At 44.4% G+C, this 25,683-nt stretch overlaps 2 protein-coding genes across 4 annotated transcripts; one reads left to right on the top strand and one right to left on the bottom strand.

Annotated features, from left to right (window-relative positions):
- Positions 1–3,855: 3,855 nt before the first annotated feature.
- On the bottom strand, positions 3,856–14,512 carry METTL13 (methyltransferase 13, eEF1A N-terminus and K55). Of its 3 annotated transcripts, none has more exons than XM_082229072.1 (8): positions 14,348–14,512; positions 12,430–13,183; positions 11,616–11,815; positions 10,791–11,052; positions 7,698–7,862; positions 6,683–6,895; positions 5,272–5,403; positions 3,856–4,522 (listed from the first exon to the last, which is right to left on the bottom strand). In XM_082229072.1, the coding sequence occupies exons 1-8, from the start codon at positions 14,507–14,509 to the stop codon at positions 4,248–4,250; spliced, it is 2,163 nt and encodes a 720-aa protein (XP_082085198.1). In that variant the 5' UTR covers positions 14,510–14,512; the 3' UTR covers positions 3,856–4,247. The 3 variants fall into 3 exon arrangements, with proteins under 3 accessions (XP_082085198.1, XP_082085199.1, XP_082085200.1); XM_082229073.1 differs by having other exon boundaries at positions 10,857–11,052; XM_082229074.1 differs by having other exon boundaries at positions 14,409–14,509.
- ITPA (inosine triphosphatase) lies at positions 14,508–24,842 on the top strand (the record flags this gene model as incomplete). The annotated part of the gene is made up of 8 exons (XM_082229117.1): positions 14,508–14,834; positions 16,044–16,101; positions 16,182–16,246; positions 18,419–18,492; positions 19,719–19,750; positions 21,058–21,173; positions 23,270–23,346; positions 24,399–24,842. 8 exons carry the CDS (start codon positions 14,508–14,510, stop codon positions 24,520–24,522), a joined length of 873 nt encoding a protein of 290 aa, XP_082085243.1. The 3' UTR covers positions 24,523–24,842.
- Between the last annotated feature and the right edge of the window lie 841 nt (positions 24,843–25,683).

The raw sequence follows: 25,683 nt of genomic DNA, 5'->3' as shown, positions 1-25,683 counted from the left end.
TGGGGCAGCACAACGCCCATTCCCTGGAGAAAGAACTTGGGAGTTTACCAATAATGAAACAGGAAGGATGCTGGCCAAGTGAGTTTTCAGCACAGAAATGTCTAATTTCTTTGTGTCAGTATTTGTATTTCCAGAATTTGTCCAGTTATGAAATATTTTGTTGTATTCAGTTACATTTCAAATATATACCAATATCAAATATACCAAAAGGATTAGGAATAGAGAACATACATAAATAAGCCCTTTTGAGTATTTATATTTCCGCTAATTCTCATTCCTTTTTTTCATCTTCTTTCGTCCGTGCTTTTGAAGAGGAGTTACTGCACAGTGGCCTTCCTTCGAGGCCAAACTATATACATTATGCAAAATGCATTGTTTACACCACTTTTTATTTATTCTTGAATCAATCAGATTACTTTGAAAATGGCAATTAATTATTATTTTTAACTAAGTTTAATGCTGCCTGTTTGAATACATGGGGTATCTGCTGAGGTAATATAATTTCTACTATGAAAATGATTTGCAAATGTGGTTGGATAGACCTCTATCTTGACTATAGCCTTGTTGGCCCTCCTGTTGAAGAATGAAAAATCTCTGATTTGACATAAACCTTTGTAGACATGCTGTCCAAATAAATGATCTGTGAACTGTTAGTTCCTTGCTATGTTTCTGGAAGGCTAGAACATCAATTTGGTTGCCTTTAGTGCTTTCATTGACTGTTTGAAGATCATGCCTGAAGATGGGTTCCTTAGCTTAAAAGGTTGGCATAAGGTCTCTTTTGGCTTTTTTACTACTTCTTTGCCAAGGATAGTTGGCAACAGACACCAATGTAGTGATATCTAGATATTTCCCCATGACCTCACTCCCAATCCCCAATCCTCTGGGATGGTAGCTAATTGATCTATGCTGGTGAACAAGCACTGGGGCCCAGCAAGCACTGGGGCCCGCAAATCAACATTGGCCTTAAGAAGCTTGGGTGAAATATTGTCTGCACCAGGCGCTTTGCCAGGTTTAACAGATTGAATGAGCCTTGCGAGCTTCTTCAGTTGACTCCGGGGGCCACTCAGCACCAGTATCACTTAGAGGTAGGGACAGATGTTGCTTTGTTGTGTATAAGGATTGGAAGTATGACTCCCAAATCCCAACAGAGATGGTATATTCCACTTCGGAGGGGGAATCTTGCCATCCTTTTGCGACTATTTTCCAAAAGGTGTCTGAGTCCCTCCCTCGAGAGGTCTATATTAAACATTGCCACTCTCCCCTTTGGGCCTGAAACTTTTTCTTTTTGATCAAAGCTTTATAATTTTGTTTAGCTTCAAACCACTCTGCAGGGAGTGAGGGTAGATTGGCAGACCTATAGTTCCTGTATTTTCCCAACAAAGACCGCTTCACAGCGAGGCATTCCTGATCAAACCAGGGTTAAGATTTGTTGGAGTATAATGGTCATCGCATTGCCTTTTTTGGAGTCAAATAGGGTTGAAGAAGTTAAATCAAATCCTGAAACAAGTTTATTCTAGTTTCAGAGCATGAGGAGTTTAAGAGGTTGTCTCTCCTAATGAGGAATATATCTGAGCACTCTGCAGGCATGTTTGCTTTGCAGTACAAGCCGGAAGGCAGAAAGAGCCTCTGAAAACAGACATATACAATCCAGACCAATCAAGACTTGTTACAAAACCGTAACGCCTAATGGTTCTCAGGGCACCATAAGCACCATCTCTGCACAATGTTTTGCTTAGAGTCCTAATCTTGGATGTTGTCATTCATACAATTCTGTCAGTTCAGTATCTCAAATGTCTGCAGGGGAGACGTGGGCTCTTAACCAGGTTCAAAATGAAGTAGTGATATCAAGGCTAGCAAGATGTATCCGAATCCCCTTCCCTTTCAGTATACAAAACCTAAAGGATATTTTGTCTTAGTAAAGCAAGTTGCATATTTAAGGAGAATGTGTGTCATCAAACCTAGTGTTCAAAGATATGGCAACGAGTTACTGAAATATCTTTTTATGCCACAGAGATTCAGATTTCTTCTGCTACTGTCCTGCCAGGATTGAAAATTCTGCAGCCAATGATTTCTCATGCTGTACCTCAGTCACAAGATTTACGTCTTGTATGTCACCATTTTGGGGGTCCCACTTCATTGACCACTGAGTGCCACTGGGACATGTTGTGTCCAGCAGGTATCAGATCATATTGTGTCCAGCAGGCTTCATATTTAGAGAACCTCATCCTTAGAAATGTAACAAGACTGTCCATAGATCAATGCAGCAAATGGAGCTGGTGTTCTGTAACCACCAATCTTACATTGGCTGAAATTACTTTGGTACAGGATGTTGGAAGTTCTCGTTTTTGAAGTCAGAGATTAGACTGCATATTTGGATGTTTTCTCTATGAAGGGTGACAAGTTTGCTAAATATTGCTGTTGGATACCATTCTGTGGCTGCTGAGGAGAAATAGGAGGAAGGCCTAAATACCCTCTCAGAAAGGTTATTTCCTGTTCAGGACAGGGAAGGAAAAGCCAGTCATTCTGTCTGTGACTCACTCATTCCTTGCAAGGCAATTGCCGGGGGGGGGGGGGGAGAGAAGGAGGAAGCCACCTTGCCTCTTGGCTTTTGGGGGGAAGCTACATGCACCCCAACATCCTAGCACTCTGACCATACCTGTGGCCAAGAGGAAGAACTATTCCTGATTAAACTCCTGCCTCACCTGACACCCAGGAAGAACACTAGCTTTATAATTCAAATGGTACACATTTAAAAAACAACTTGCTAAGTTCTTTCAGTCTTGTTTTTCCTCTCCATTGTGAAGACCACTGGCAGCCTGCCCCACATTGAGCTTTCTGTTGTATTTTTTGGCAATCTTGGGGAGTTTCTTTTCTTCCTCTTGGGTATTTCGCAACTAGCTTTAGACATTACAAAAAGGTCATGCCACAGTAGACCGGGAAGCTTCTGTCTAATTGGTGGTGACTCACACTGAGGTAGAACTGAAATATGCAGACTTGAATTTTTCCCACTTTCACAGAAGAGCTAAGAGAGTGTCAGTAATGTGCTCACAATGTTGCTAAAGACGCTGTTTGCCTCCCTGTAGGCACAAAACTCTTTACACAGTGTTGAAGCGACTCCCTCTTGCATCACACTTTTCTGTAAGGAAGGCTACTGTTTCTATCCCACCCAGCAATGATTCCATTTTTTAAGTACCGTATTTTTCGCCCCATAGGATGCACTTTTTCCCCTCCAAAAATGAAGGGGAAATGTGTGTGCGTCCTGTGGGGCAAATGCAGGCTTTCGCTGAAGCCTGGAGAGCGAGAGACATCGGTGCGCACTGACCCCTCTCGCTCTCCAGGCTTCAGGAAGCTATCCGCAAGCCTTGCAAGCCCGGTGGGAGTTCCCGCGGGCTCACAAGGCTTGCGGGCAGCAGCCTGCAGCCCCCGCGAGTGTCCGCAAACCTCGTGCGCCCGGCAGGAGGTCCCGCCGGGTGCGCGAGGCTTGGGGCGGCACCCTGTTGCCCAAAGCACGGGGAGCCCTTCGGAGGGCTCCCGGTGCTTTGGGCGAGTGTCTGCAAGCCTCGCGCGCCCGGCAGGAGGTCCCGCCGGGTGCGCGAGGCTTGGGGCGGCAGCCTGTCGCCCCGAAGCACGGGGAGCCCTCCGGAGGGTGCCTCGTGCTTTGGGCAGGTGAGCGCAAGGCTTGGGGCGGCAGCCAGGGCTGGGGGGGAAAAATATTTTTTAAAAAATTAATCCCCCCCCCAAAAAAAACGAGGTGCGCCCTATAGGACGAAAAATACGGTACATACCATGGTCCACCTTGCCTATTTTTAAATGTTGGGAGAAATCATTAATTATTGCTTCACACTACAACAGCTTCTGCACAATAGAAAGATATTTTATTTTAAGCAAAGGGGACTGATTTATCTGCACCTAATGTTAGATTTTTAAAAAACTATACAGAATGAGAAAGGCAATTTTCATTACCCCAATTTTCAGGAACGTCCAGGATAAGCAGTTACTCCTGAGAAGTGCTCATGGCACCATTTATAGGACATATCCTAAACATCTCCGTTTCCATGAAGAAGTGCTACGTGTGCAGCCTTCAAGGGCAGTCCAGGAACATTTTATCCCTACAATGCTTTGAATAGATGGACAGTCGTTCGGCAGTACAAGTGTGGGAGTGCAACAGATGGGCAGCATTATTCTCAAACCTCAGTAGGCTGCTGCTTCTCTCCAGAAAGTACTATAGGGGACTGAATGATCCTTCTTCACACCAGTTTTACTGCTTCCAGTACATCTGCCAGGACGTAAGTAGTGTCCCATGCTTGACCAGGTTGTCGCAGGGCCTTCTCCAGAATCTGAGCTGTGTCTCGGAGGTCTGCAGGAGGTAGCTTGCGCTTAGCCTGCTGCTGGCAGAATAGGATTTCATTTACCTCCCCCTCAATCCTCCGGACATAGAGCAAAGGGAAAGTCTCTCTTAGGGTAGCCAGAACAGCATCTCGAAGCTGGGTGTCTCGACACACCAAATTTAGAATGAAGAGGCCTGCAGAGAGGAATAAGACACGTTGATTATTACAAAGCAGATGTCAGAGATCACAGAGCACCCATTTAGATTTGTTTGTAGGAGGGGTTGGGGGAGGGGGTTTACTGATTTGTGGGGGTAGGTTGAGTAGTTGATCCATAGCCTAGGGTGGTGTTTGAATGTTGGCAGACAAGGAGGATTGTTTTGAAAAGTTTTTATCTTCTGGGTGTGAGAAAAGGGGCCAAGACAGGTGTAGCAAGGTTGGATTGTGTGTGTGTGCGTGTGTGTAAGGTACAATGTTCAAAATTCCCATTGTTCTAGGCGCATTTTGTGTGAGTAGATACCTTAGGAACTTATTCTGGCACACTTCCAGGTCTTTCAGGTTATTATTTCAGGTTATCATCCCCCAAATCTTGATACCATATTGCATTTGAACTACCAAGATAAACAGGCACCACTACAGGGACAGAATCCTGAAGTGAAAATATGTTTGCTGTTATCTGACTGTGATCTGCTTGTCACATACAAAACAGCCCTATTTACTAAAGCCGCTAAAAGTATTCGCGCTAGCTATATAAAAGACAATGCTGTAGATTGTGCATGCAATTCATTAATTTGACTTATTGTAAAAGGATGTATATCTCTGGATTTCTTTTAACAGGTTTTAATGGACTTGCTGGATCTGTGAATGAATCTGTAATGGCTTTTAGTCAGAAACAATGAAAATGCAGGTATCTGCCCCAGGGCACTTAAGGCCCATTGACCCTCACCTTCCTTCTTCAGAAGGGTCCTCACTTTCTGAAGGAAGGACTTCTCCACAAAGGCTGGGGGTGGGCAGCTCATGCCCAAGGAAGAGTCCTTGCTGTCCACATCAAACATGATGGCATCATAAGAGGATGAAGCTGGAAAAAAACAGGAGTGTGTTTTTGTGAGATCAACAGAAATAGGGTGAAGCAGAACAAGTGTTTGGATATGTAAGTGCCCTGGTGTCAAACTAGAAGAGCCAACAGTGTGACCACACCAACCTGTCTTTTACCAACAGGACTCTCTGTAAAGAGCAGTTATCTAGCAACAAGGTATTTGGAAACAATTTCCATCCATCTCAAGGGTGTCTAGTACAGCCTTCCAAAACCAGATATTTTGAACACAGTGAACACAACTATTGGCAAAGGATGGTGTAGGAAGCCCATTTGTTTCCATAGGAATGCACTTACTGCAGTGGTACCTCTGGTAACGAGCAGAATCCGTTCCAGAGCTCCGTTCATAACCGGAAACTGCTTGTAACCTGAGGTGCCATTAGCGAAAGTGTGTCTCCCTCTGGCATGTGATTTCCGCTCGCATCCCGGGGCAAAGTTTGCAACAGGGAGCGGCTACTTCCAGGTTACCAGAGCTCGTAACCCACAGCAAGCGCAACCAGAGGCGTTCACAACCAGAGGTACCACTGTACTGACATGCATTAATGCCATAGAAACTGTGCAGTGAAGTGCAATGCCCTAAACCAGCCTTTTTCAACCCAGGGTCTCAGCTTTTGCTGGACAACAGCTCCCATCATTCCTTGTGAGAAGTGCAATCAGTCAGGAATGAGGAAAGTTGTAGTACAACATCATCTGAAAATGGCTGCCCTAGACATTGGGGTACCCTTCAAAAGAAACTACTCTACCTTAGGAATTTTTTTGCATTTACTTCTCTTTGACCCTTCACTACCATAACCACTGCCAAACGGAACAAGGGAACTGGGAGTTGGAGGCAGCTGAAAGTAGAATCATAGCTATTCTTATTTCCTTTCTCTCCTCTGAGTGTGTGCAGCATCTTTTCCCAATGGTTATATTCAGGTCCAGGACAATCCAAAATACAGTGTTGAGTCATAATGAGTACAAATAATCTGAGAAAATATTGAATAACAACAAAAAATCTAAATTTGATGCACATTTCCCCATATTGTCACACAGAAGGGCCCCCAAAAGCCCCCATCCCACCAATCTCTCAAGCAGAAGGGGAGATGGAAGTAAAGAAAAAGATTTATACAACAGGGCAGACCCCTCTCCCCAACCCCTTAGGTCAACTCTGACATGTAGGCAACACAAAAAAGCAGGAGTACAACAAACATTCTTTGGAGAATCATGAAACGCTTGGCCTCTGGAAGGCAAACAGATTACACAGGCTTATATGGGAAATGGTTACCTTCTGCTGCAAGGCTGTCAACATAAACTAAGCCATCTGCAATGTGAACTTTGAGCCTGTCTTCAGGTGAAAAGCCAAACCAGCGTGTAGCCACTTCCAACATAGCTGGGTCAATTTCCACTACATCAATAGAGCACTGCAAGAAGTAGTCATGGATGAAGAGGGGCAGGCTGCCGCCACCCAGGCCAATAACCAGCACACGGATCAGGGCCTCTGCAATCAGCACACAAAGCAGGCATGAATCAACAGGCATAACTGATAGGACGCATCTGCAAGTTACGAGGTGTGAGATATCCATATCACCATATCACCCAACTCAGTGCTAACCAAACCCCAATACATATGTAAACCCCCCATGGTTCTATTACAACTGCAAACTTAATGGAAGCTGTGCTCCTACTGGCACATTTTGAAGGGCATATTATGGACTTTAACAGATTTGAACAGTAGCCTTGAGGACGATTTAGACACTGGCAGTAACAATCTTATCTCATGGGAAACTAAAGCATAAAGCCAGCATCTGCATGGAGTCATTTTGAACAGTCTCTCAGAAGTGGTGGTATTCATTTGTACCAGCAAACAAGGCTACCTCTTGTGTACCCAGAGAAATGTGACGCCATCACCCAGTGCATTTTATTGCCTTTTGGCGCCATCAATTTAATTCCACCCCACCCCCTTTTATTCATAGATGTATACCTGCTAACAGTCCCCACTCTCCTTTTCATTCCAGTCTAACAAAGTGGGCTCTAGCCAATGAAAATTTATGGAAGATTTCAGGAATGGTTAGGGTGCCAGACTCTTGTTTTCTTATTCACAATCTACATTGACGATGGATCAGTGAAATTACTGCTAGCAATCTGAAAATGCCTGGCTGTAGAGAAGCAGCAGAATTCCCTCAAGTTTTTTGTGCAGGCTACATTTTAGCTGTGGAACAGCTAGCATATTTCTCTAACAAACACAACTTCTCACCCAAATGACAAGTGAAAATGGAAATTAGGTTGATCTTACTAATTACCTGGGAGGTGCTCAGGATTTTTCAGCAGGCACAATCCTGCAATCATGGCTCTATGGTGAGCACAACACAAATAGGTTTTGTCGATGGACTGACCGGCTGGTACAGCAGCAGGCTCAGCAGAGTTAGTGGAGGCTGTTTTTTTCTTCTTTTTGTGCTTCTTATTCCCTGAAAGCAAAACAACAACAACTTAAACAGGCAAACCTATTCCTGCCATGCAGAAATAGTATGGAAGGAGGTGTGATCACTGAAAACATTTGGGGCAGGAGACAGCAACTCCAAATAGCTCCTGGCATGTTCCTGCCCGCCCCCCCCCACTAGATTCAAGCTGAGCACGAAGCAAGAATCAATGCTCTGCTAGACCTAAGCCCTCTCAATATTTTTTTTTCTTTCATATAGTAGCCTCTTCTTCTTTTTTAGTACAGCCTCTTCTGATGGCTTTGTTAATTCTACAATTCTCTTCTCTAACTTCAAAGAATGTGGAAAGCAGAGACTTCCGGGGTGGTGCCATCGGCAATGGCGGACTCCCTCTGAACCGGAGGGACCAGCTCCGCGCGAAACGGGTCTTTTCCGCGGCGGCGAAGCGGGGACCCTTTCAGAAATCACAGGCGGATGAAGCCTGTGACCGTGGGACTCGGCGGGCACCTTTAGCGTCCCCCCAACCCGCAAAGGAACCCACTAACGGGCTCCAAAGCGAAGAGGGGGAAGTGGCGCGGTGCTGTGAGTCAACTGCTATTTCCGTGGAGCGAAGCTGCACAGCCGTTGCCGGAGAGCGCTGCCTTTTTCCTGGGACAATTTGGCATCTAAAGTAATCACCCGTGAGTACTCAAATATTGAACAATTGGACTTCAAATAAGAACTGGCGATTAGAAAGGAATTGGACTTAAAAATTTATCTTAATTTGGCACTGAAACGGGAAGGTCTAAACAGGAAGTCAGCCTTCCGTTTCCTTGTAGTTAGAAGAAAGCAAAGACAACGTGAACAAGAGCTTAGAAAATTACTTTTAAAGGATTGGTTTTCACCATTTAAAACCGTTGAACCCCCCTTCGGTAGCAGGAGAAGAAGGGGGATCTTTTTTGGACTGTTTAAACCTGCAGAAGTGAGTTTAAAGTAAAGTAACTTTCCACCGTCCTGACCCTGGAGCGGGGTGTCAGAATTGACGTTTTGAAGCTCATTGACCAGAGACAAATGCTTTTGACAGATAGTTAAAAGAAGAGTAACATTGAGATTCAACTGTTTCCTGTCGCATTTTAAAGGAACTAATATTGACAAAATAACTTTTTTAAAAAAGAAACTTTGTTGCTATTGTCCTTAAAAGAAAGAACAACCAGAAGTCCCCCCCCTAGAGGGGGACTGCGAAATTGTAACCAATTTTAGGGAGCTTGCAGCTGCCACAGATTACAACCGTGGGAAAGAAATTGTGACCTTGCAGGACAATGTTATCAGAAGCACTGTTGGGTGCTTTCTGTAAAATAAATGCCCTATTGGATCAGTTAAGTCAGAAGACGGATTTGATGACTAATGCGGCCAGAACATTTGAACAGGTAGTGGGAAATTATATGGAGCCCACCCAGGAACTTAAACAGGAGTGTGTCCTGACAGAGCAGATGATAGAAGAGGATGTTGCAGAATCTTGGGCGCCAGAGATGGAGGGATTTTTGGCCCAGCAGGAAAATGAGCCTTTGGATTTGACAAATGAACTTGGAAAAAAACAGATTTGGAAAGACAAAGTTTGGATTGATTTGGAAATGGGAGGTTGGACTGACCCCCCTATGCAGGGATGTTTGGTCTTTCCGAGTCTGGCAATGGGCCGTCAGAAGTTTGGAGCTGTTGGGACTTCCAATCTTGGAGGGAATTTGAAACATGTCTTAAAATACCACATGGAGACTAGTCTGGACTATGAGAAAGGGGCTGATTTGTTGAAAAGGGTCAAAAACACTACCAAGCTGGAGTTCCCACGAGTGAAAGGAAAATATGAAGAAGAGCTGCAGAAGGGACATGGAAGAGATTTGAAGGCCTCGGATATAAGATCACCAGGTTAATGTGCCAGACTAATGGGATAAAAAGGACTGACAATCCCGGGACCGGGGGGAGAGGACGATGGAAGAAGATTGGATTGTTTTTATTCTCTTTTTTTAACATCAGAAATGTTTTATGAACGTTGGAAAAATGTTGAAATGAAATTACTTGGCTCTTGTAAAAATGTTTAAAGAATTAGGTAAAAAGGTAATGGTTATGAGAAGCTGGTAAAAATAAGATTTAAGTCTTAAGTTTTAAGGTTTTTTATAAGATAAGATGAAAATAGAGTAAGGTAATGTAATGACAAAATATTATGAATTATGGAAAGGATTTGCTAGGACAATTATTAATCAAGATACAAGAGATGGGAGGAGGAGGAGGTCATGGAAAGAAGGTAATGAAAGTGGAGAATTTGAAAATGATGGTTTTCTTTTTTCGTTTTTCTGTTTTTGTCTTTTTTCTTTGTAATTTTAAAAAATTCTTTTTTCAATAAATATCATTATAAAAAAAACACAAAGAATGTGGAAAGCATTTTTTCCTTGCACAAGCAAGAGAGCTCCTTTTGGCCTAGTACATAAGAATCTTTTAGAGTTGAGTAACTTGGTTTCTAAAGGTAGACTGCAGACAGGAAACACACCCATGCAGTCTAGCTCCTGTTCTGTAAATAAGAGTTGTGCTTATTTAGAATCATTAACCCAGAAGATTTATTCTCCCCACTGTTACTTATGCCCTCAGTACATACATAAAGGAGGCTCCCTTAATACTGCTAAGCGGTCAGATAAAAGGACTTCATGCACCAAATCTGAATTCATGCAATCTTGACACACAATGGGGCACAGGACAGCAGCAGCAGGGATCCGTATTTATTCACAGAGGTTTATAATATTTAATTCTTACTGCAAATTCCTCAAGCCATTTAACAAGAACAGATGAGCAGTCTGGAGGGAAAAGCAGTCCTCACATGCCCAAAGCTCAGATATGCCACAACTTGCTATTTCCACACTTGCCCAGTCCCTATGATTCTGCTTCCCACACCTCCCAGCAACCTCCTTTTACAGGTCAATAGTTGGCAGTTACTTGGCAAAGCCTCTTTTCCTTGCAGTAAGGTCATCCCCATTTCATCTTCACCACACCTCATTTCACCTTTGTGGGAACCTCTGAATGAAAGTCTCGCCTCTGACTGCACCACATTCCTGTTGCTGAGGAAGATAAGGCGGCGGAAGTAGTGGGCACCATCACCTTTCACATCCTCAATAACATATTCCCCACTAAGGGGGCTAGTTCCACGATGCTGGATGGTGCGGATCCCAATGTCACCTCCCACTGACAGAAAAGGCACCTGCAGGAGAAGACGGTCAGAGGTTGCCACCACCTTACAGAAGGCATTATCAAAAAGCATGGAAACAGACAAATAAACAGATCACGTGTGAAATTACCTTAAAGTGGGTTGGGCCACTGGCCTGTCTGCCTCAGTTTTGTCTGTGATCTGCTCTCTTGGATTTTAGGCAAAATGTTAATTTTATTCTAAGAATTCTAGATCCACCTGATCTTGCAAAACATATTTAGTTTATCTTGCTTGAATAGGTCCATACATACAAGTCAAAATTGTGGTTGATATGTTTCTAATGCTCCTACATCTGGCAGCAGTAGCTAGGAGAGCTCTACACATTTATTTCCAGCAAAAAAAAGGGGGGGTGGCTGAAGTGTGCAGTCTTTGACTGCTGCTGTTGAAAGGCATCTAGCACCTCCCTACAGGAGTGGCCAATGGAGTTCCTATACCATCATCTCCTGCATCAAGAGAACATTAAGCAAAAGCCTTGTGCAATCAGCAAATGTAACAGTTTCATTCTCTGCAGCCCTTGAAAAAATCATTTCTAATTCTAGAAGCTCCTCAGCATTTACCTGCTGCCCAGCTGGGAGACCAGGTGGGGCCAGCTCCATCACCTTTTCCGACAGTTCTGCCTGGATTGCTTCCATACCTTCATAGTGTTCATCTCTGTGCAAAGCCACAGTTACTAGACGCCAGAATCCCGCACATGTAGCCAACTGCTTCCGTCCCTCATCCGTCCCAAAGAGCCACTCAGTTTCTCTGCCCTGTGGTACTGGGAAGAGGCAAAATGGAAAATATAGACAATGAAGAAACAATTGTCCAAGTACGTGAACAAAGTCAGAGCGTTCCAACATCTTATGTGGGCTTTGCTGAAGCAAGTCAAAGACTGCTACTCCATCTCCAATATGGAATGTTAATAGTACAGACATCATGACTATATCCTCAAGACAATTCTTTTAGGGGCTCGGTTTGTACTCCTATGAATTGGCAGCAGATGCTGTTCACTTCACTTTAACAGGAAAAGCAGACATGTCTAGAATCAGTTGTAAAAGCCACCCCCCTTTTTTTAATCTATTCAGGCTTGCTGCTGTTTTCCTTTGGAAGTAAGATGAGAAACTACACTATGGGGGCAAAAAAAATACATGGGATTTTTAACCAGTGTTTGTAAATTCACTAAGAGCAAAAATAATGCTGTAAACAGACCATTTGCTGTTCTTAAGACATTGCTTTTCAGTATATTTGGTCTGCTGCTTTAATAATAATAAAACATATCCACTTCTTAAACATTACTGGCAGTGTGGGAGGGAGACTCAGTTGAGACTCTTGGATTGTTTAGATTTAACTTGAACTTTCCAACCTTGGCCAGCCAAGGAGATGAAAACTTACCAATGAAGATAGCAAATTTATTGTCAAAAGACGCTTTCACATTCAGGCTGTGCACCACATGCAAAGTGTAACGGGCTCGGCCAGTGTCCTTGCTGCAAAGATCCAGTGAGACTGTGCCTGAACTGGGGTTCTTATTGATCTGGCTCCGTAGCAGAGAGTAGTGTTGCCTCTCTTTCACTGCCTCAATCAGATGCTCAGTGCTCTTGAACCGGATAGGCTTGTCCTGTGCTTCAGCACACAGCTCCAGGATGCATAAAGCTGAGCCTGGGACACACCTAATCTTTGTCATTACATAGACAAAGATGGGCAGGGCAAATTCTCCCTCTGAAGTTCCTGCTTTGTCGCCAGAGACTTGGTGTATTCGCACCATCCAGCCTTCCCGGGAGAAATATTCTATGGCCATCTTCGATACATGTGCTTGGGCCAAGGTTACGCAGAGGTAGCGGCCCCCAAACTGCAGAACACGGCTAATTTCAGCAAACATCCTTTCTGCCCTACTCAACGTGGTCTCTTCCCCATCAGTCAGGAGGGCATCAAGTGTGCCTTTGTCCAGTACCACTTGGAAGCGCTCATCAGGAAAATCCATTTGCAACACATCCATGACCATGTAAGTCATCTTTGGCCTCAGGTGAGCACTGCGCTCCTGCATCTGCTTGATAACCACTTCACTGATGTCCACATTGGTGATATCTTGATACCCTTCATCGTAGAGCTGCTCACTCAGTTCTGAGTTCCCACAGCCAGCCACAAGAATCTAGTGGGAAAACACATAAGGAATGTCACATGCCTTGTGGGCAAACCAAAATCATAGAATCATAGAGTTGAAAGAGACCACAAGGGCCATCGAGTCCAACCCCCTGCCAAGCAGGAAACACCATCAGAGCACTCCTGACATATGGTTGTCAAGCCTCTGCTTCAAGACCTCCAAAGTAGGAGACTCCACCACACTCCTTGGCAGCAAATTCCACTGTCGAACAGCTCTTACTGTCAGGAAGTTCTTCCTAATGTTTAGGTGGAATCTTCTTTCTTGTAGTTTGGATCCATTGCTCCGTGTCCGCTTCTCCGGAGCAGCAGAAAACAACCTTTCTCCCTCCTCTATGTGACATCCTTTTATATATTTGAACATGGCTATCATATCACCCCTTAACCTCCTCTTCTCCAGGCTAAAAATGGTTTCTTAAAACAGACATTCCAAGAAATCTCATGAATTCAGAGACAAGAACGTGTGAAGGATTATCAACCAGAACTACAGTTGCTACGTACCACAAAATACCCCCCAAATAAAACAATTGGTTGTGTAGAAGTCAGAAGAAAATAAAACAAATAAAAAAGATAATCACCAACAAGTTCCACTACACAAAGGCCACTGAAATGAAAAAGACAGGAGGCAGAGGGCTGAGATTTCCTGCCAATTTGCTCATTTTCTTCTGGCAATGAGTTTTAAATACCCTTTGAAAGCATTAAAACATGACAACTATTCTCATTCAGCAGCATATATAGGATGTTCCTTAACTGGAGGAAATGGGGTGGGGAGAGAGCTGCAAGTGTTGCTTTCATGCTATAAACACTGCAAGACGCAACATCATTGTGTTGGCCCTTCTCTGAACCTTTCACAACCCTACAATATCCTCTAAAACACTTGTTTTAACCGTCCCTCCAAGCCTTTATTTACTTATTTAATAAAATTAATACACTACTTGATTACAACAATAAAACTTCAAAGTGATTTACAGAAAGGTAAAAACCATAAAATCAGGGGGAGGGGAATTGCAATTCATTAAAAACCACCCTGAGATCTTCGGGTGAAGATGCAATACATAATAGTATTGATGTTTTCAGCAGGGGGCGCAAAGAGCGCGGCGAAGGCGCCTGCGCATCAAGAGGCAGTGAGTTCCTCGGGCCCCGCTCCTCGCCTCACCGAGTCCCGCGGCCGCAGGTACCGTCCCAGGGAGGCCCGGAGGTCCTGCCACTCGCCGTACCACTCGAAGGCGCGCCCGCCTCGCTCCCGAAAGAAGCGCTCCCAGTAGCCGGACGAGGCGAAGTCCCGCGCGCGCCCGGGAAGCAGCCGCAGCGCCGCCATGGCGAGGCGAGAAGGGGACGATAAACTGCGCCTGCGCGGCGGGACGAGACGCCGGAAGCGCCTTCCTCGCACGGCTCCTCCCCCTCCGTTCTCTAAGCTCATTGGATGCTGGCGGAGTTGTCTGTCACTGCTCCCCACCAACCAACCGAGAAACCAACCGTCAGTCACCGGCCGTTATAACCGTCTCTCTCATTGGCCCCATTCGAGCGGGCGGAGGAGGCAGTTGAGCCCCAACGGTGGGATTGGGCGGGCGAGCCGAGGAGGCGCTGCGATGGCGACGAGGAGCGTGGTCTTCGTCACCGGCAATGCCAAGAAGCTGGAGGAGGTGGGAGAAGCGGCGGGAGGCGGTTCTGGAAACGCTTCCAGGCGCAGGTGGTTTAGGCGCCGCCGCCGCCGCCATTGCTCTCCGGCCTGAGAGAGAGAGAGAGAGCGGCGTCAGCCCGGCGGAGCCCTGAGGGCTCTCGAGTCCGGGGCTTCCAGCCAGTGTGTCGAGGCGCCCTGAGGTGCCCTGAATAGTGGTCGGGGTGCCGCAGGCAACCCTGGCCTGTCCCTCTGTCCCTCCTCGGATGCCCCCTCACGTCTCTGCCTGCGCGGGCGAAGGGGCTGGCCGGGGGGCGCTGGGTGCCAGGCGCTGAGGCAGCCCTCAGAAAGGCCGCTTGGCAAGTGGGGGCGACGTTTTCCATTTCTAAAGAAGAGCTCCGCCCCAGACACCCGAGGGGGTCGCTCCCCCACTGCCAGGGGCCTCCTCTTTCCAGCCCCAATAAAATTGTAAAAAAAAAACTCGTGTCTTTGGTCGACCCTTACGCATGTTCACTTCATCAAATCTGGCCTCCTTTGAAAGTAGGTGCTTTCACTGTACTCTTCAGTGCTTGCCGAAAACATTCCTGTTTAGAGAAGCCTGCCAAGATGCTTAGAAAGTTGAGGTGATTTTAATCAGTTTTAGTAATTTAACTTTTGTATGTTTTAAAGTACAGTTGCATTTTCCCCCCTTGATTTTACTGTTTTAAACCACTTTGAGGTTATTTTTACATATTATGAAGCTAATAAATAAAATAAATAAATCCCCAAAGAGGAGGTACAGACCATAGAAAATAAAAGAATGGGTTTCAGCAGTTTATGAATGCTATTACTGGCCAGACTAGCAGTGTGATAGGCTGCCTCTATCTAGGGAAATAGCACAACTATTCCATTGAGTTAAAAAAAAAGTTGTGGGTTTTTATTTTTTAAAAATGTTTATCAATTTATTTTTTAGAATACAGTTTCAAAAAAATCAACAAGATGCCACAAATCAATTGGAAGGAAAACAAAAAATCATAACTGTAACCGGGACACTGAGTGAATTGGGTTTTCAAATTGGGGGGGAGCTGAACGAGTGGGGGAATGAGAGGGGGTGTATTGTTTATGGAGTTGAGCAGCTGCCATGTAAAAAGTGAGTAAACAAAGCATAGCTGTTTAACAGTAAATGTCCATTGTGGAAGCAGCCTTACATCAGTATTGTATTGGAGTCTGATTACTGTGCTCTTCATCTTTGCAGGTGATTCAGATCCTAGGTGACTCCTTTCCATACAGGCTGGTTGCAAAGAAAATAGACTGTAAGTTCATACCTCACTAATCCTTGTGCACTTTTTGAGTGTTCCTGCAATATGCTAACTGCAACCTTTTCATTTTGCAGTGCCTGAGTACCAAGGGGAACCTGATGACATTTCTATCCAGAAGTGCCAGGAAGCAGCTAAGCAGGTCCTTTGCCCTCTTCTAGATCTCTACTCCTACATCCAATGCATCTCTACTCCTACATCCAATGCATCTAGTTTCAGTAGCCAGACATTTTTAAGTGTGTGTTCAAAATGTACCATCTCTAAATTTGCCACACACAACTCTTTCTGAAATAAATGCATATTGTGCTCATCTTCGGGACGCGGGTGGTGCTGTGGGTTAAACCGCAGAGCCTAGGACTTGCCAATCAGAAGGTCGGCGGTTCAAATCCCTGCGACGGGATGAGCTCCCGTTGCTCGGTCCCTGCTCCTGCCAACCTAGCAGTTTGAAAGCACGTCAAAGTGCAAGTAGATAAATAGGTACCGCTCTGGCGGGAAGGTAAACGGTGTTTCCGTGTGCTGTTCTGGTTCACCAGAAGCAGCTTAGTCATGCTGGCCACAAAGAGCTGTACGCCTTCTCTCTCGGCCAATAAAGCGAGATGAGCGCCGCAGCCCCAGAGTCGGTCACGACTAGACCTTTATGCTCATCTTACCCGTACTCTCTGTTCTTTGTGCTGAATTCTGATTGTATGCTCCTCAGAGAGGAAAGACCTAATCGCTTAGAGTTTATAAAATGCTATGTATATCAGTTTTATTATATAATTCACTAACTGAATAATGGATGCACAAAACAATGTATGGCTAGGAATATAATAATTATTCTGTTATCAAATCAATGTGGTCTAGTTCTAAGCCTGTCTGCTGAAAGTGTCCAACTAGATACCTTGAATGGGAACTTTAAAGGCTGGTTGGGTTTCTGGGTTTCCTCAGTCCTTTGGTGCTTGTCTTCAGCATCCAGAAATAAAGGAATATGTAATGTAATATGGAGGATTTCATTTTGGCTGTTGTGGTTAGTAGTCACCAACAGACCTGTTCTCAGTTAGGATCTAAAACCAGTTTGTGCTGATTAACATTGCAACATCCTGTGTTAATGAATTCTACATTTTTAAATTTCAAAATGCCCTTATATGCTTCCTGTTTTCTATTCTTTTTCTAAAAATATTATTAGTGTTTTGTTGGTTGTAGCATGCAGCCTGATCTCAAATTTTGTGCACACATCTGGACTGAAATAAGTGATTTTGACTGAATTTCCATATCTGTAGCTCTTTCACACAAAACTGAAATACTCTCTTCCACTGTAGATTTAGAAAGTCAGTCAAAAAGCTCTTGTTGCATGCACTGAAGGCTTGGTTCTCTGGATTGGGCTCATTAAACTGATATATTCAGAGAACTTTCTCTTGTTGTCACAGTATGTCCTTCCTTTCTTGACAGTATGCATACATAGTAAGATTTACGGAATGTTATTTGAACCTTATTAAATTTGGACAAGTTTCCGTTAGTCATTTTGGAGAGATTCTCTTGGAGTTCTTCATACTGGATAGAGGCAGCAGAAGAGAATGCAAGATCATATTCACACAAAAAATACTGTAGGCAAGTCCCAGGATGAACAGAATTTCCAGTTCAGATTACTTCTTAGTAATCTGAGTTGAAAGGGACCCCAAGAAGTCCCCCACAATGCAGGAATGATTAATTATGAAAGTCAACTTACTTGTTCTTCGATCACATTTGTATTGAAGCCTTTTCCCAAGGATTTCTCAATTACATAAATGTCCTACTCTGCAAGGAGACAAGGAAAGCAGATGTCAGCAATAAACCGATACCGAGCTCTATATCATAGTAGCAACTACATCTATTAGTCCCAACTGCTCTGGAAGGGTAATCTTCAATTAATGGGGTCCAGCACATTACAGGAGCCTCTTACTGCAACCGAGCAGGGGAGCCTGTGGTCTCACAGGGGCTTCTGCAATGAAGCCCTCAGAGTCCAAGGATGGCAGTGCCACATTACCAGGTCAGGAAGGCACTGCCCCCCCCCCCCGGCTTGCTTGGTGGAAACACTGCATCTGCCCTCATCTGCCCTTCCCCTGAAGAAGGTGAATCTCTCAGAGTCTGTAACACAGTGGGGATGTTGCTTATTTCCATGTAGCAGCTGCATAGCTGTGTCTTTTGCAATAAATTTGCATATTATTATTTATTAGATATTTATAAGTTCTTTGGGAAGATGATTTACGTTTAGTTTTGGATACAAAGCCCCTTTACAATACTGGGGGAGAACTCTGCTGTCTAATTAATTAAATTGCCACTGTATTCTCACCAACAGATCCAGGGACCGGTTATTGTTGAAGATACTTGTTTGTGTTTCAAAGCCCTTGGAGGACTCCCAGGGCCGTATATGTAAGTAAGAGTTAAGGCTTTTATTCAGAGTATAGTTGATAAATGGAAAATGTCAAAAAGTGTTTAACAATATTCTTTGAATCCATTGACACATGGATTAGATTGGTCACCCAAATAACTCCTATCAGTCCCAGGAAGCATGGGCAATGGTCAGGGGTGATGGGAGTTGTAATCAAACAACATCTGGAAAGCACCATGTTGGCTACTCCTGTTGTAACAGTCTTCATTGACTTGATCTGGCATAGCAAATACAGGGGTACCTCTACTTACGAATGCAATCCGTTTCGGGGTGCCATTCGCACCCCGAAAAGTCCGTAAGTAGAGTGCTGCTATTGTGCATCCGCACATCCTTGCACAGTGGGGACATAGGTTTCTGGGCAAGAGTTGATCATGATGAGGGTTTACCAAACATGCCTTCCTCTTGGCTCGTTTCTCCCTTTTGTCCTGAGCTTGTGCTGCTTCAAAGTCCATGAATCCGGAGCGTCCCTTATATTTCAGTAAGAACTTGGATGGCAAATTTATAGCCTGATTGGTTTTCTTTTTCTTCCTGGTTGGTGGGGCCAAAAAGCACCCCAAACAAGAACAAACTGATAATAGGAGGGGTAAGCAGTGCCTTTAACCTCTTTGGCTCTACTAGTGTTTACTTATACTGCAGATCACAAGTCCATTTATCACAATTCACAAAGAATTGAAATGAATAGAAGCAATGGAAATTACAGTAATCTATGCCTTGGTAGCCTCTTTAATGGGCTGCTGCAATGTGTTGTGTATGGGACTGATGTTGAAGACTTTTAGAAACTTCAGTTGTTACAAAATAAATTATTTTAAATTGTATGTCACTCTGAGAATCTTGTACTGAGCCTATACAGTAATCAAATCAGAGTTGGCTAACCTGTGGGACAACATAAACCACTTACCCTTTTCCTCAGAGGCCACCTTCTGCCTTTTTTGTCTTTGCTTCTCAGTATCACATTGGGGTGAGAAATTTGTGGCATCCAGGTGTCATTGGACTTCAACTCCCATCAGCCCCAGACAGCAAAGTAGTTGAGGACAATGGGACTTTTAGTCTGGAGGGACAACAGTTAGTCACTTTGGTTTAAATAAATAATTGAAATATTTATTGAAAATAAAGCATTTTGGTTTCCATGCTTATCAAATACTATTTCACTGTTTCTTTTATTTATTTGAAATAATGAAGATTATTTGAACCTGAATTTTCATTTCAGAAAATGGTTCCTAGAGAAGCTGAAACCAGAAGGTAATTTGGTATTTCATCCTACTTCCTTTTGTGATGAGGCACCTCTCCTGAAATTTTCTGTTTTTTCTGCTATGTATAGTGATGCTCTGTAGTGACCAGACTTATTGCTAGCAACCTAGCTCACTTCCCATAGCAGTCTGGCCCTGCCATCAGTCCCATACCTGGCTTTCCGTTCTTAAGCAGTCATGCTTTTCTTTTCCTGTAGAGTTTACCTTGGCATACAGTTCCAGAATTCTAAATGTTTCTAGCCTTCCCTCCATTGCCAGTCGATCTGCCTTAACAGATAGTGCCTGAGCTGCTTCTCTTTCCCTCTATTTCTGCCTTGAATGATACTTTTGGGTATGAATCTACTTCACTGCTGAGGTATTAGTCTGGCAGAAATGGCCCTGATTTTCTGCTTGAATATGTATTTTAGTCCTGATTTAGCCATTCCTATCTAACAATACATTGGCCACAATTGAATGTCACAGTAAACAAGAAACAAAGGCTAATCATGCATGAACAAATCTTGCTCACTTTGCTCCTCCCAAGCCATGATCCTTGGTGCTTAGCACTGCATTTGTGGTTTGCATTGTGGTTTGTTTCTCTCCTGGCTAGCCATGAGCTGAAGCCAAGGTTTGTAATGCTAAGTCAGTTCATAGTTTGTTTCCTTGGAAGTTGCACCAAGCCAGGGATTGTAATGTGTTTCTTCCTGGAACAAGTGGGTAGGAGACAAATAATTCAGCTAAGCGTGTTAATGGTAGACAACTGACCATGGTTAACAGGACCTTAAATGCTGATGAAGGTACCCCCTTTCTAAAAAACAGGAAAAGCTGCTTAAAGAGCGGGCAGCAAGGATCAGAGAAGTGGCAACAGGGTGTTTAACCCTTTCCTTGTCTGCTGCATACACACTGTACATTTAAAGCACAGGGCTTCCCCCCCCCCCCCCAAGAAAAGAATCCTGGGAGCTGTTGTTTAGTCCTTACAGGGCTACAGCTTCCAGCAACCTTAGTGTTAGTATAGTAGTGTGTAAAAGACCATGTCAGTCTTGCAATAATAATAACACTGAAAACAATACCTTTGGCCACCAAGGCAGCAATATGTGCTGAGATGGTTGCAGAACTGATTGAATCCCAAAGAGCAGTCTGCCTTCCGACAGTAGGAAAGTGCACAATTCTCATAGTAATGATAGGATTCATGGGATGTGCGTGGGACACTTGTTCATGCTCCAAATGTGTATGTTTTCTTGGTTTCTGCGTAAGTATCTGCTTGTTGGGCAACACTTTCCCCAGAAGAAATTATCTGACATTCCTTTTTCTTTGGCCTAGGGCTGTACAAACTGTTAGCAGGATTTGAAGATAAATCTGCTTATGCTCTCTGCACCTTTGCCTATAGCACTGGAAATCCAGATGACCCAGTGAAGCTGTTCAAAGGCCAGACTCAGGTGTGTATAAGAGGTTTTGCTAGAGTGATGGTTTTGGATTAATGATGGAGCAGGGTGGACCCAAGCTCTGAGCAAACTAGGTTTTGCCAGTATAACAGTAGTAATACTTTCCATGGCCTGTTCAAGTGCATCACATATTATTATTTCAGAGATTTGGTAAAGTACCATATTTGCTCGAATCTAATATGCACCTTTTTGGCCAAATTAGGCACCCTAATTCAATGGTGCATTACATTTGAGTAAACAGGCTCAGCGTACATGAACACTCTCCTCCAAGCCCCATCCCTGGGCGGCAGTACTGCTCAGTATGGGCCTACCCAGCTCTAGCCCCGTCCCCTATCAGAGGGCTGGGGGGGGAGGCATCCAAGCTCTGTCCCAGCGAAGACTGGAAGGCAGTAAACAGCATCCTCCAAGCCCTCAAGGGCTGAGGGAGGAGGGCGTCCAAGCTCTGTTCTAGGAAGGGCTTGGAAGACTGTTTAGTTAGGCTTGCCATATGTCTGGATTTCCAGGGATATAATCTGTGTGTGTGTGATTTTTAGGATTTGCATAAACGTTTGGGGTCCGGCTCACACCCTCCTCGGTGCCCTCAAACCACCTGCAAGCTGCCCAGGGAAGCAAGGAGGGGAAGCGCACACAGGGTGGGGGTGGGAGAGTGGGGCTGTGAAATGCCCTTTTCCATAGCCACTCCTGCCTCCCCCTCTTCTTTCTCCTCACAATTACCCATCATGTGTTGGGGGAGAAGTGAGCGGGGAGGCTGGATGCCAAGGCACCTCTCTCCCTCTCGCACTCTTTTTATTCCTCCTTTCACTCTCACACACTTTGAATTTTTCCACTCCTTGGCTACTTTCCCATCCTTGGGTCCCATCCCCTGGGTAAGAGGCTGTTGTGGATCTCTTCCCTCTCTTCTATTCCCCCCCCCCCCATAAGGCAGAGGAGGTGCACTCGCTTCCCTTTATCTCCCTCTCTCTAAACGTGCATCCTCATCCCAGGGAGGCAGTGGAAAGGCATCCCTCAGCATTGTGTTGTGCATTGCAGTTAATGGCTTAGGAATTAGATCAGAACCAGCTGCTTCCTCCCGCCCCCCCCCCCAAAAGAGGTAGCGGTGGTGACCTGGATTACAACGCCGCCTCCTCCTGGTTTGCAACTGGCAGTGCCAGGCTGACAAATCAGGGCCCAAGACAGCTCCAGCACTGTTCCATTTTGGAATGTTGATAACAGAGGGTGGACCAACAGGGAGCAGAGAAAAATGTGTGTGTGATTCTGTGGTGTATTTTTTAAAAAACTAGCTCGCTCTGCTTGCACAAGCTCTGAGAGGGGCGGGGGGAGGAGGAGGAGCAGCGCAGGCAGCAGGCGGTCAGGAAAGAGTGGGGTCTGTAGTCTGGGTGGAGCCTCTCTCCCTTGCTTGGCTGGCTGAAACTCATTGTTATAAAGAGTGCACTTTTTGCGCATTAGGACTCGCCAGCAAATGCTTTTCTTGGTTTCAAGGTTCTGAAAATTGAAGTGCGTATTAGATTCGATGGTGCATTAGACTTGAGCAAATATGGTAGGCTAGTAGAAGGACAGGTCTTGCTGAAGTAGAATCAAAATGGCTTCTGCTTTAGAATTTTTTGAGAGTATTGACAAGCATGTGGATGGGATGACTTGATAAAACATTATTTACTTGGACTTTCAAAGAACCTTTAACAAATTCCTTCACCCAAATGGTCCTGAGCAAACTTTGCATTGATGGAATATGAGCTGGCAATGATGGAGTAGGAAAGGGATCTTGGGATCATAGTAGATAACTAGATGAAAACATTGACCCAGTGTATGGAACCTGTGAAAAAGGCAATTTTCATGTTGGGGGTTATTCAGAAAGGAATCAAAAATAAAGCCGCCAGTTGTAAAATGTTTGTATAAATCCATGAACGGGGGAAACTAGCTACTAAAAGAAAGGGGGAGGGAAGTACCTTTCCTTTGATGCCTTCCACCTCTTCCTCCATGTTTCTGAAGCACCTTCAGGATTCTCAACAGTTGGAGCCTGGCTTATACATCACTAATTTTTATGCCGGGCACTGAATGGGAATTGAGTTCTTTAAAAACCCTCTTACTTATAGGGACATATAGTTGACCCAAGGGGACCTAGAGACTTCGGATGGGATCCATGCTTCCAGCCAGAAGGTTATGATAAGACGTAAGTTGCTACTTGTCTCTTTGTTATGTAAAATATCCAAAATGGGTTCATAGAGCTCTATAGCTTTTAAAATGTATATGTGGGAAGAGAATTATTTGTTTGTTTTTCTTTTATTATGTATTTTGTATTCTCATTTTGTACTTTTCTGTTGTAAACTGTCCTGCGATCTTCAGATGAAGGGAGGTATACACATTTTAATAATACAGTGGTACCTTGGGTTAAGTATTTAATTCGTTCTGGAGGTCTGTTCTTAACCTGAAACTGTTCTTAACCTGAAGCACCACTTTAGCTAATGGAGCCTCCTGCTGCCGCTGCGCCGCTAGAGCACAATTTCTGTTCTCATCATGAAGCAAAGTTCTTAACCCGAGGTAATATTTCTGGGTTAGGAGAGTCTGTAACCTGAAGCGTATGTAACCTGAGGTACCACTGTACTCTGGTTAGTTTGTACATTATAGTTCTACAGAAGATACAGTTTATTTCCCAAGGAAATCATAATTCTGCCCTGAAATCTTTGTGGACACAGTAAGCCTGTAACTTATGTGGTGAGGATTGTGTCTAAAATGAAAATCATGTATAGTCAAAACACATTGGGTGCAATGACGGATGGGATTGCCCAAGTCTTTTTTCCCAGATGCCCACCCTTTATTTATTTATTTTGCCAAACAAATATATCTGAATGTGCCCAAGTTAAATGTGTGTAAGCTATAGGCTTACTGTATCGTTACTGTCAGGGGGGGTCTAGTGGAAATTACAGTAGTTTGACAGCAGTGAAATGCCAAGATCTCCAATGAGAGCCAACGTGGTGTCCTCCAGATGGCATGAACTGCAGTTCCCATAATCTCTTAACCATTGGCTATTCTGGTTAGTGCTCATGTGATCTGGCGGCTGCCTTGGGTAAGGGAAGTGCTGCATGCCTAATATAATTCTTCCTAATTCAGGAGCGTGTGTTTTAGGGTGGGAGGTGTGCAAATTTAAAGTAATAATAAAAAACTGCTACAGAATTGGTGGACTATTACAGTTTATCTTGATAATGTTGCATTTTCTGTCCTTAGCTATGCAGAATTACCCAAGTCAGTGAAGAACTCAATCTCTCATCGTTACAAAGCCCTGAAAGAACTGTCTACCTATTTCTCTCAAGAGCACAACTTGACAGAGGCCACATCTTGTCCCAGTTAGCCTGCCTGGGACTATGAGATCCTGTGGCTTTTGTACAGAAAATTGTATTTGAAGTTGGAGATCGACGTTTACTTGCCTGCACAGATCATGTCCAATAATTTTAATTTTCTTTAAAGACCTGTGTTTCCAGCTTTCTTGCTTGTGAAATAATTATTTCCCAAAGGCAGCATGTCAAATATGTGTTGAAGGATTTAGATTTTCACTAGAAGCACCAGAAGAATTCAAGATACACTAGCATACAGGAATGAAGATGCAAGAATAAGCATTAACTGTTCAAGTACCAGGAAAATAAACACTGGATTGATGTGCTTCGATATCAAGACAGGCCCTTGAATTTCCAAGGCAAACCAACAATGGATCAGGAGCAGATTTTGAAAAGAGACAAGAAATGTCTTAAAGCACCTTCTTCCAAGCAAAAGTTAAAGTGACTAGAGCCAGTGGTGCAGGTCAAGTGGGGCCCCAAAACCCAGGACCCCCCAAAATGACCACACAGATAGCAGGAAATGATTGGGGCTTGCCTAACCTCCAATCAGTGGTGTCACTGTGACTTCTCGGGGTGGGGGGAGACAGCAGAGAGTTTAGCGTGGTGAAAATTCACTAGATGGTGCTAGATGGGCTCTGCCAGTGCATATGCACCATGCTGACCTCATTGCTTCTCCCTGCTGGTAAGTTGCAGTGATGGTTACTGTTGTGTCAGGGTCTGGTCTGGATCGGAAGATTGGAGAATGCAATCACAGGGAGATCAGCTCTTAGCAGAAGAGGAAGGGAAATACCCCTCCCCCATTTCCAGAAGCAGAGACAGAAGCCGCACAGTTCAGAGAGGAGCTACCCAGCTTTGAGAGAGGAGCTAGGCAACCAGAAGGGAGGGAGCAGCTGGGCGATACATCAATCGAGAGTGGGGGGAACCCCTCCCTCCCCCTGAACTCGGAGATCCGAGCGTGTCAGAGAACAAAGGAGACGCAGAGGAGGAGGGACATCTTGCTGCAGAAGTGAGGCGGGATTAGAGTGAGCATCCTTGCAGAGAGTTGCCTGTCTGCTCACAACATGATACTGTGCTAAAAAGACTATTAATCTACCAAATGCTTGTTAATTCTTATTGGTGAGCTACCAGAAGGAAGAAGGGAACTCCTGTACTTGATATGTTGGTAGGAAAGTTCTGCC

This window comes from Podarcis vaucheri, assembly GCF_965113315.1.
Source record: "Podarcis vaucheri genome assembly, chromosome: 6".
NCBI classification, from domain to species: domain Eukaryota; kingdom Metazoa; phylum Chordata; class Lepidosauria; order Squamata; family Lacertidae; genus Podarcis; species Podarcis vaucheri.
This window is presented reverse-complemented; position numbering and strand designations above follow the sequence as displayed.

Coding starts and splice junctions, on each gene's coding strand:
- METTL13 (XM_082229072.1), bottom strand. CDS start 14,509: ATGGCGGCGCTGCGGCTGCTTCCCGGGCGCGCGCGGGACTTCGCCTCG. Junction 13,184..14,347: donor ACCTGCGGCCGCGGGACTCG/GTGAGGCGAGGA, acceptor TTTTCCCACTAG/ATTCTTGTGGCTGGCTGTGG. Junction 11,816..12,429: donor TAAATTTGCTATCTTCATTG/GTAAGTTTTCAT, acceptor GCCTCTTCCCAG/TACCACAGGGCAGAGAAACT.